We start from the raw sequence: 12,148 nt of genomic DNA on the forward strand, positions 1-12,148 counted from the left end.
TAACCGTTGCGCCGAGAGGTCCGAACCTGTGTGAAGTTGCTAGGTGTTGGGTTAAGGTTGCTACATTACGACCTTCCCTTGAGAGAGAGTGTCCCCACACTTCTCTATATCATGTCCCTCATGTGTACACACCTCTCGAATGGCCTCACTACACCATTTCACTTGTGACACCAGTGTAGCAAATTTAGGTGGACGGTAGCCCCGACTGGATCTTAAACCCGGGTTCAGCGACTGCCAATACAACACCTTAACCATTATGCCAAGAGGTCCGCTAGGTGTTGGGTTAAGGTCACTACAATATTAATAGTCCACGCAGAGAAATATTGTGACGCTATCAACAAATCTACTTCTTCTGTCTTGGTGCAGGTTCTGCCTGTATTTTGGTTTTGTACAAATGAAAAGTAAAATGGTGTGGTATCTACTGTGCAGGTTAAATTGAATCAGGCCCAGTCTTTGAGCAACACAATTAATGAAATTAACTCACATTGGTTATCATCAACATTTGAAGTTTATTTAAAGTTGAAGTACAATGAAGTGTGCTATGTGTAGCTATATGTAAGGTATTAGCGACAGGTCAACAATAAACTGCAACAAACTTTCAAAGTAAAATAAAGTGTGAATATGGGACAGACACATTCCTTACATTTTTTCAAACACATAGCCTGTTCCTGTTACAGTACATGACAGAAATCAGCTCCTGTCTCGGGAATTAACTTATACATACTGCATAAGAGTTGACTCACCTGATGTGCAAAACTATTCAACCTTCAGTTTGAATACAAATGAAGCACATCTCTCCATAAAGTAAAATGTCTGTTTTTTGCTGCATCATGATGGCATTAACATACTGTACATCACTGATTTTGTGAGGGAACTTTGCTTGAGTTTTCAAACCAATATTCTACAACGGAGAGGGTCGGTTAATTGTTTCCGATAGTCATTCTGTCTGGTCCATTGTCTGTACACATGTAGGATCTTAATTTGATCACCCTGTTGTTGCAGGAAATGTCCTGCATGTCATGAAATAGTTTAAAACTTGAAAATGTTGGATTTGCACAAACAAAAAATGTATCAACCCCATACAAAAATGTCAATTCATTATAATCCACACAATAATTCACATTTCCAATATCTGCAGGATTATTTTCCTGCTGTGGGAAACTGGTCAAATTAAGATCCTATATATCTGTATGTGACTTCTGAATAAATTGTCTTGAAAAAGGAGATTCGTTACCAAGTGATAATATGCGATTACCAACAGTCCACGTAACAAGTTAATTGCCACATATTAGGAACAAAGGAGTCTGGGAAACTATCTTTAAAAAAGTGTTCAAATAAAAAACAGTATTACCTGTTGCAAAGGGTTACTATTGACAGCAAAAGTTATTATTGGAAAGCAAAATGTTTGAGGTGTACATTTTCGAAATCAGTTGGGCTAAAGTGAATCAACCCTATGTATTTGTTCAGCACAATATAGGATTTAAATATCATAATTCCAGGACAAACATTTACATGCCTGCATGCTTTCTCACCAAAATGGCAGGTATTTGAAAGAATGATGGCTCAGAAATGAAACAAAAACAAACTATAAATTCATATAAATGTCGGTATTGTCTTCCTAATAGATCTACTGCATACCCAATACCACCTCTTAACTTTATACATATACCATATTGATAGAGTGAGTTATCCTATCATTATCATCAGTTCTGGTACATACAACAATAGTAAAAAGGAAACTTGATTGTATTTTCTTCTAATTTAGAAAACATTCAAATCAAATCTCAGTTGTCTCTTTTGATCAACATACGGATAAATTATATATTTTTTTCACAGGTTCTTTCCAAGCTTTATATTTTGGAATTAAACTTGAAATACAAAACAAAACCTCTGAGTCTGACCATGTTCAAAGCTTTCTCGCTGGTTGAAATACAGTATAAAAAATCTTCAGTGCTGTGAATTTATTTGAGATATTACCAACAGTGTACCCCTTGGTAATTTTTTACTGTGCTAGAAATGTGTTTATCCTTAGAAAACAACCCACCTCACTGCATCAAAACCTGCTTTAGCTACTATATTATGTTGATATCTGTAAGAAAAAGTGTTCTAATTCTACATTCAGACACAACCCTTCTCCGGCATTTTGCCAAACACACTTCCAATGAACTGCTACAGTAAACGCAGCGAGACTTGTTTCTGTTACTAAATCTGCCTGGATAAGGGCTCTTGAGTATCTTCATGGGATTGTTTTCCCCTTTAGCTCTCCTCATCATCTTCTTATCAGTACATCACTGTGGTTTTCAAGAACAGTCTTCCATCTGAAAAAAAATTACAAAGGAGACAAGGATTAGCAATAGTGTACTGGCCATGCTGACTCAACTCATATATGCTTGCTTTGTCCCTAACAGGTTAAGTTACTCGAGCGTATCACCGCTCACAATTGTAGATTTAACAACAGATATGAATATTGTTTGTCCTACAACGTCAAGTCTACAATTGTTACTTAAATGATTTGCATGACCTGTTGGAACAAGCTGCGGAACCGAGCAATAGCAGTTGAAGAGACTCCTTTTGCCAGTGTTTCTCTGTCTCCTTAATTAAAATAGGGAAGTAAAACCAGGCCAATACAACCATCTACATATTTAATCATTGACAAAGGCAAATTGTATGAGGAACCCTGATATTCAACACTGCCTGCCTGCACAATTGCAAGTCACATGTGTTTTAAGACATCTCAACTGACATGCTTGTTTGAACATAACATTGCACTTATGATGTAAAGCGCTTTACAAATGACACTTCCTGTACAGAAGGAGTGTTTATTGAAAAAGGCAGACCCATTCTTCTTCAATGATATCTCCAGACACCTGCAACCTAACGAGCTTTGTCCATTTTCAAAGAACACTTATGTCTTAGTGGTATGCCCAAGCGAGCAGCGCTGCCTCCGAAGCAGGGCTGGTAAAAGCATCTGTTATGCGCAGCTCAGGAGCATGATGTTTTATTACCCCAGTATTACTGTGCTTTAAGCAGCCCTTTCCTCTCTTTTGCAGTGGACCTAAATAATTCAATTTAATGGGAAAAGCACACCAAAAGACTAAGCGGCGACAGCTTGAGGAGAGTGATGTGTTGCTGCTTGACACAATGTCAGACCCGAGATACAGAGAGACATCGGGGTAGAAACGGTACGTTTGTTAGCGGCTTTCGAGAGATTTACAGAGATCTCGTGACATACTGTGCCCATAGCTGATTACTATCACAAACACTTCATTCACATTTATTGATCTTCTGTAATCTCACTATTAAACCATTTAACATTTGGCCTCTTAAGGCCCGTGGCCCACTGGCAATGTTTTAAGCCATATATGAATCAGAAGAGCCTCTGTTTCTATCCTAAAAATACAGTACAATACAATGACAACCTTTCTATTAGCATTTTTGATTAGTACACGTTCTCGCCTATGGTAGGACAGCAACCATCACTGCACCATGTACCACCTAACCACCCAGGCTTCTGTCGTCAATGCATCAGTGCAAAAGCTGGATGGAAAAATAGCAAAGGCTTGTTGTGGGAATGTGGGAGGGGGAGACAAACACAGGGGCTAATTATCCGGCACTGCTGTGGGTCTCTGAGGCATTGCACTCTGGCTGCCTCTATTCAAGCAATATTGCAGAGTTTTGTGTAAAAGTAACTACAGTGTGAATGCAAAGGGCTAAAAATAAAAGGGATAGAGGAAGGTGGTGGTGTTTGGAAGGGGTGGATGGGGATGAAATCATTCACCTCCATGGCGGTGCCACCACCACCACAGCCAAAGCCAGGCGGGATGTGATGCCATGTATATCACCTTTCTCTGTCAGTCTCTCTCTGCCTGTCTGTGTGAATGTCTGTAGTCTGCCTGCCTGCCTGTCTGTCTGATCAGATGTTCATAGGGACGATAGTCAATATGGTAAGGGAAGGTGAAAGTGTGGCTGATGATCACTTTTGATAAGTTGTGAAGCAACATATCAGGTATTGTAGTGTTCAAACCATCACAATGTCTCCATTCAGGAAAGGATTAAGAAATTACATTTTTGACACAAGGTTCTCTCTGAAATTGTTGACACACCATTTTTAATTTGGGCAAATAAATTGGTGGAACTTCTTCTATGTTCGTTCTGTTTTAATTAACTTCCACTGCCTCCAGTTTGCAATATTACTTAAAATGTTGAAACATACTGCTTTACATTTTTGAGTGAGAAAAATCTGTGACATCTTGACATGTTGTTTTATGAAAGAAAGCCTCAATTTCTTTTTACTTAAGCCATTTTTTGTATTCAAATCAAGATGAAAAGTTCATTAAAGAGGATAAATATTTTATTAGATGCCAAATAAAACAGATATTTTTTTTGCTTCTCTCAGCATAAAATTCCTTTGAAAAATGTATGAATACATGTAAATGATGCAAAATATGCCCATGCAAATATTTTATGAAGACAATTAAGGGATCCATTAATTACGGTATTTTTTGCTTCACTGACATTCATTCATTTAATAGGAATTTCACTTTAACTGTTTGGATGTTTAATCTCACAACAAATAACTTTATGTCTCGGCGCAGGGTCATGTAAACTTGCTGAACACATCGAAGGGCAAGCAGGCGGGAACCAGAGAGGAGATACTGGGGAAGATATTTACGTGCACTCCGTCACCATGGCGTTAGAGCCAGGAGAGAGCTGCAGTCCCAGTAGCATGGCTGCCTGCTAGCTGCTACAAAAGCCAGAGCTCCCTCTTGGAACCAATTAAAAAACACTGCAAAAGCAATTAATGAACACAGATTGTGTTAATATCTCAGAATTAGAGAAGTGTGACAAAAGACAAATCGAAATAATTAGTTCTCTAAAATGATGCTCTTGTAATTGTTGGTCTCTCTTTCTCACCGTAGCCTGAGTTGTGAGCTGAAAATACAACATACATTTCTCTTGGCTTTTGTGATAGGGTTGGGTGTTTTTATCCGCATCTTCTTTGCTTGTGTAATTTATCAACATAATTGTTTTGCCTTTGAGGGTAATTACTGTATACTAGGCTGGGAGCAGAGGAGAGCAGAGGAGACATGGGTGGCAGACAAATGGCGATCCAACTTAACAAAAGCATACATTGTTCCGTGTTAACTCAACCTCCTCTTGATTCTATTCTTCAAGGCCATTATCACTGACATTATGAGCCCTAGAAATGACACACTTCATAGCTACACCATAGCATATGATATATTATTATATTATCATTATCATATTACTATATATTATTCAACTGTGAGAAAGGCATCTGCTATATGTCCAAATTGTATCTGAACAGGAGAGAAAATATGTATCTTTAGTGTCTATGACAATGTACCATGGTAATGGTTGCTACATTGCAATGAATAAGCTATGTTTCTGATCACATACAAATAAAATGGTAATGAAATATAAAAAAGAAAAGTTAAGCCTCCAGTTAATACAGTATAACAATTAAACGATAAAGTGCTGTTTAATGTAAATCAAAAATGTTCCAATTTCAAATTAAGGATACTTGATATACTAATTTAGTATGAAATGGGGGACTATAACTGTTCTCTATCCAGAAGTAAATATTTTTGGTGAAATGTTGACATATGGTTTACCTTTATTGGACAGCAACCCTTTTCACATCTCTCCACTGACTGAATGACATTTAATTATGAAAGAATCCTCCCTCCTTATGGTACAAAACTATGAATATCTTTCAAATTTCATAGCGTTTTACTGTGTAATCTTTGTATTTTCCAGGGGAAATTGAAACCTCTCTCAGGGAAAAATCGGTGATGATAGGGAGGAGTAGGAAAGGAAGGGAGGGGAGACGCTGTTGGGGATTATTAGAGGAAGACGTTATGAAACTAATGAAGAAGTGAGAGGTGTCGTGTTCTTGGGTGAACAGACTTCCTCTCATGGAGGAAGGAGGGGGTGGTGATCATTTCTGAAAACTATCTACCGTCTGGGGCTGCATCCCAAATGGTACCCTATTCCCTATGGGCCATGGTCAAAAGTAGTGCACTACATAGGGAATACAGTGCCATTTGGGATGCAGCTCCAGACGTTGGATAGTCTTCAGAAGTTATCACCGCCCCCTCCTTCCTCCATGAGACCCCACAAGGCAAACAAACAAGCCATTCAAATGCACATATTGTTACAGGGCTTATACATAAAATAAAGTGGATCTTAAGTGGTAAACAAACAAGTCATATACACTATGCACTTACAGTACACACATGGGTGCATGTACACAGACACGCATACCTACCTGTCACTGAAATTGACTTATGCGTGCTGATAGTTTCAATATAGTATTATAAATCCTCTAATTGCACTTTAAACCTAGTTTACTGTAACATTCATTCAGATCCAGGCAGTGAAGCCTGTTCATAAAATTAATACTGTTAGTTAAGAAATTAAGAATTCAAATAGGCTTCAGTCAATAGTCATTCCGCTAATTGACTATGGCGATATCGTCTATATCAGGTAGTCCCAAACTGGGGTACGGGTACCCCCAGGGGTAAGTGCAATGCCGTCGGGGGTACGTCAAATAAAAATGTGATTCACATTTAAAAAAAAAATATATATATATATACACTACTGTTCAAAAGTTTGGGGTCACTTAGAAATGTCCTTGTTTTTAAAAGAAAAGCAATTTTTTTGTCCATTAAAATAACATAAAATTTATCAGAAATACAGTGTAGACATTGTTAATGTTGTAAATGACTATTGTAGCTGGAAACGACAGATTTTTAATGAAATATCTACATATGCGTACAGAGGCCCATTATCAGCAACCATCACTCCGGTGTTCCAATGGCACGTTGTGTTAGGTAATCCAAGTTTAAAAGGCTAATTGATCATCAGAAAACCCTTTTGCAATTATGTTAGCAGAGCTGAAAACTGATTTTTTTGAATGGTAGTGTATATAGATTTTAAGATTTTTTTAATTCTTCACATTTTCAAACAGTACATTTCCAACGGGGCTATACATTTGGGTGAGGTTTTTTTCCTCGCATGAGTAGCCTCGTTTCACTGCCTAAAAAAAAATTCAACCATCTAGTGTTCAGCGAAATAACAACACAATGTCAAATACAGGTAGCCTGGTCAAATAATTAACATCCAATCACATTAACCGTTACTCTCTCACGGTAAACCTTCACTCTTGCGTAGACATTTAGAAACAAAACATGACAATTTGAAAAATAAGCCACGGGAGTTTTTAGAGCGAGAATAAAGACGACTTTTGAGTAGTAAGACATGTATAAAAGCAAAAGGTTACATTAATAAGAAGTGGCTAGAAGCATCTTATATGGTGAGCTACCGAGTGGCTAGGACAGGCAAGGCAAGGACAGGCAAGCCACATACTATTGTGGAGGACTTAATTCTTCCTGCTGCCGCAGATATGGCTGGGACAATGCTGGGGGAAAAGGCCAAAAAACTATACAGACAATGACTTCATCAAACAACACTGTTTCACAACGCATCAGTGACATGTCAGGAGATGATTTAAAACAATTACTGCTTCTCATACAAGCCAGTGAATTATATGCGTTACAGCTGGATGAGTCAACAGACGTGGCGGGCCTGGCACAGATCCTGGTATATGTCCGTTACGTTTATGGGGGGTCAATTAAGGAAGACATCCTCTTCTGCAAACCACTGGAAACCAGGACCACAGGAGAATATATTTTTAAAGCACTGGACAGCTTTGTGACATCAAATGGACTTTGATGGTCAAGATGTGTTGGTATCTGTACTAATGGCGCAAAAGCCATGACAGGGAGACATAGTGGGGTGGTAACGCGCGTGCAAGCAGTTGCTCCCGATGCCACTTGGGTACACTGCAGCATCCACCGAGAGGCTCTTGCTGCCAAGGGAATGCCTGACAGCTTGAAAGACGTTTTGGACACTTCAGTGAAAATGGTTAACTTAGTTAAAGCAAGCTTCCCTGTGGCTCAGTTGGTAGAGCATGGTGTGTGCAACGCCAGGGTTGTGGGTTCGATTCCCACGGGGGGCCAGTAAAAAAAAAAAAATGCATGAAATTAAATGTATGAAATGTATGCATTCACTAAATCGCTCTGGATAAGAGTGTCTGCTTAAATGTAACTCTTGTGTATTTTCTGCATTATGCAATGATATATGGGCAGCGACCATGTAACGCTTTTACAACGTACAGAAGTGCGCTGGTTATCAAGGGGCAAAGTATTGACACGTTTTTTTTTTAATTGAGAGACAAGCTTAAAGTTGTCTTTACTTTACCTGCCATCATTTTTACTTGGCTGACCGCTTGCATAATGATGAGTTTCTCACATGACTGGCCTATCTGGGTGATGTTTTTTCTCACCTGAATGATCTGAATCTAGGATTAAAGGGACTCTCAGCAACTATATCCAATGTGCGGGACAAAATTGAGGCTATGATTAAGAAGTTGGAGCTCTTTTCTGTCTGCATTAACAAGGACAACATACAGGTCTTTCCATCATTGTATTATTTTTTGTGTGCAAATGAACTCAAGCTTACGGGACAATGTAAAATGTGATATAGCGAAGCACCTGAGTGAGCTGGGTGCGCAATTACGCAGGTACTTTCCCGAAACGGACGACACAAACAACTGGATTTGTTATCCCTTTCATGCCCTGCTTCTAGTCCACTTACCGATATCTGAACAAGAGAGCTTCATCGAAATTGCAACAAGCAAATCTGTGAAAATTCTATTTTAATCAGAAGTCACTGCCCGATTTCTGGATAGGGCTGCGCTCTGAGTTTCTTGCCTTGGCAAATCACGCTGTTAAGACACTGATGCCCTTTGCAACCACGTACCTATGTGAGAGTGGATTCTCGGCCCTCACTAGCATGAAAACTAAATACAGGCACAGACTGTGTGTGAAAAATTATTTAAGACTGAGACTCTCTCCAATACAACCCAACATTGCAGAGTTGTGTGTATCTTTTCAAGCACACCCTTCTCATTAACCTGTGGTGAGTTATTCACAATAACAAATAAGGTTTTATATGTAAGATGGCTAAATTAAGAGCAAAATTATTGATTATTATTATATTATTATTTGTGCCCTGGACCTATAGGAGCTCTTTGTCATGTCCCACGAGCCGGCTTGTGACAAAAACTCACACAAATTCTTATGTTTAATAAATGTATCGTATAGTGTGTGTGTGTGGCAGGCTTACAATGAAGGCAAAAAACAATATTTGACAGTGCGCTAACCCTGGTTCTAGAGGGGGTACATAGCTGGAGGTTGAATGTTTGAAGGGGTACGGGACTATAAAATGTTTGGGAACCTCTGGTCGATATGAATGCAGCTGCCACTGTATTGTAGGCATTGGAAACAGTTTATCATAGCACATTGAGGTTTATTACGGGTGATAGGTTCATTACACAATTTGTATCAGAAAGTAGGCTTTCCCTCCTTGAGGTCTCGTAGATAGATGTATTTTTTGTATTTCCTTTTCATGTATTGTGTAAATTATGTGTATGTAAATATGTATTTATTATTATTTATGTATTCATGCAGGGCTCATCTGCGAAAGAGACCGTGGGGTCAGCATGACTCCCTGCTTAAATAAAGGTAAAAACACACACACACACACACACACACACACACACACACACACACACACACACACACACACACACACACACACACACACACACACACACACACACACACACACACACACACACACACACACACACACACATCATGTATCATTACCAGTGTTAAAACGCAAAAACCTTGCTGCTTGTTAAAATCTAAACAGTCAATCCAAACTGTTCATGGCATATGTGAGTGCCATACTTCCCTACCTATAATAACATACTAATATTATGTCTGGTGAAGGCCATGCAATATTGACCCAGTGCTGTGCCCCAGATGGCAAGCTGTTAGTTACACTAATGCTCAAATAGAGAAGGTGCGAGGCGGGGGGGGGGGTACAGACAGACAAACAGATGGACAGACAGAGGAAGAATGATAAATAGAGAGATGAAGTGAGATAATGGCGAGAGAGGGTGAAAGTGAGAGAGAGAGTGAAAGAGAGGGAGTGAAACAGGAAGAGAGAGAGAGTGAGCAAGAGAGATTTATCTTCTCCTCAGGTTCATGTACCTTGTATTGTCCTCTCAGCATCTGTTCTTCCAGCGCTGCGGTCACTCTCCGTCTCTGGGGTCAGTGAGTCTGGGAGAGCAGAGAGATATAACAGAACTGCTGTTAAACATCCTTCAAATGGAGCAGCCACACAAAAGTTTTCATTGAAAAACTCAATTGGCTATAAGTGAAAAACAATTGATAAAATAACACGTTACATGATTCAACAGTTAGATTCCCTGCTGCATCATGATTTAGCTTACTCTTACTTACAAAATGTAAAGACAATAACTCAATAACACTATGTGAGTTGTTACCACAACACTGGGATTGAATGTAACTGCAATCTATTTTGTCTTTAGCTAAGGCTGATCCCCAAGTAGCAAATGTATTTGCTGCAAACAGTGAAATACATACAAAAAACATATGGATACATTCACTTTTTTTGTTTGTTTTATTTTAGACACTATTTTTACTTTATTGCTGCTGTCTGTTTATTTTATCTCCATTCCTTTTTGTTTCACTGTAAAGTGTGTTGCGATTTTAAATGCACTTTAAATAAAGATTGATACATTTTTAAGTAGAGTGTAACATAAACATTTAATTAAAAACACAACTAACCATTGAGTGAGCGCAGGCCTTCTGAGGGTGAGGGCTGTTTGAGGGACTGCTCGGCCTGCTCCCTCCTCTTGGACTCGTACTCCAGAGCCTCCTGAAGTTTCCTCTTTGCCTTCTTCTCCTTCTTCAAGCGCTTCTGGATTATTGCTGCGGGGAAAAGATAGAAAAGGACAAATGTATCAAATTACTTTAATTTAACCTTTTTCTATCCAAGCAAGTCAATTAGGAATACATTGATATTTACAAAGACTTGGCAAGTGGCCATTGTGGTAAAAGACAAGAGAAACTTGACAAAACTATAGGGCAGAAACATGTGGCAAACAACAGAGTTGAAACTGAGTTTGAGGTAACATTTAAGCCAAAATTTTAACATGGGACGTTCACTCAAAATCATTAATTGATGTCAAAGGGAGATTGAGAACACTTAGGCTGGCTCGTGTTGGAAATTAGACTTTGCCTGAATTCTTAGCAAACTATATTGAATTCAAGGGACTTAGAAAATGGTTTCATGTAATTGGCTCATTAAATAATAGAGTATTTTATTAAACTTGTGCAGCGCTTTAAATAACACAAGTGTGTTAACTTAAGTGTTATTTGTGTCACTTTTGTTTAGAATGATGATAAATCATTCATTTCGATAATTCAATATGTATCCATAATTAGCTGATCTCTCACGGTGGTGGGGGACAATACTAAGTGGTTCATTGGAAGCGGTTGCATAGAAACACACAGCAGTTTTCTTATGTATGTTCGACCATTTTCATTATTTAGATGTGTGTGTTAACGTGTTTTAATGAGCTTTGAAGCATGCATACCTCTGTCAAACTAGACACACACACACAGACACACACACACACACACACACGCACCCTCTCTCAGTCCGTACCTCTGTTCTTCTGTTCGATAGCGAGCTGTTTCTCCAGGGTCTCCCGGAGCTCTCTTTCCCTGAACAGCTCCATCTTTAGCTCCGTCTTCTCCAGCTGCACCTGCTTCTCTTGGGCCCGTGCGTTGTCAATCGCAACCTTCAGCAGGCCCTGCAAACATACACACACACCAGTTAGTACAAACACACACACACAGACATTTGCACAAACACAAACACAGATACAAACACACATGTAAGTACACACACACACATACACACACACACAAAGATATGTACGAATACAAATACACACACGCAAACATCGACACACACACATGCACACACTCACACACACAAACACACACACAATTTTAAATAGTGAAACCCTAAAAAAAGTTATCCTTTTAAAATAAAACTATACTAAATATATTCACATAACCAAAAAACAGATTAAAACACACTGTTTAGCAATGGTATACATTAGCCTCAACAACACCCTCTAAGGTAGCAAAGCTATTTTCTGTCCTCCTCTGGGTAC

The 12,148-nt window shown here is 38.9% G+C and overlaps 1 protein-coding gene across 6 annotated transcripts in view; it reads right to left on the reverse strand.

The window, feature by feature from the left end:
* Positions 1-494: 494 nt before the first annotated feature.
* The window catches only part of LOC106586049 (dachshund homolog 1), a 290,058-nt gene continuing 278,404 nt past the window's right edge, over positions 495-12,148 (reverse strand). For all 6 annotated transcript variants that reach the window (XM_045707806.2, XM_014172867.3, XM_014172869.3 and 3 more), the window contains 4 exons: positions 11,632-11,779; positions 10,749-10,892; positions 10,149-10,217; positions 495-2,318 (listed from right to left, as the gene is read on the reverse strand). In XM_045707806.2, coding sequence (XP_045563762.1) covers positions 2,281-2,318; positions 10,149-10,217; positions 10,749-10,892; positions 11,632-11,779 — 399 coding nt within the window. In that variant the 3' untranslated portion in view covers positions 495-2,280. The remainder of the gene's footprint in view (positions 2,319-10,148; positions 10,218-10,748; positions 10,893-11,631; positions 11,780-12,148) is intronic.

Source organism: Salmo salar, chromosome 25, assembly GCF_965601325.2.
Source record: "Salmo salar chromosome 25, fSalSal1, whole genome shotgun sequence".
NCBI classification, from domain to species: Eukaryota; Metazoa; Chordata; class Actinopteri; order Salmoniformes; family Salmonidae; genus Salmo; species Salmo salar.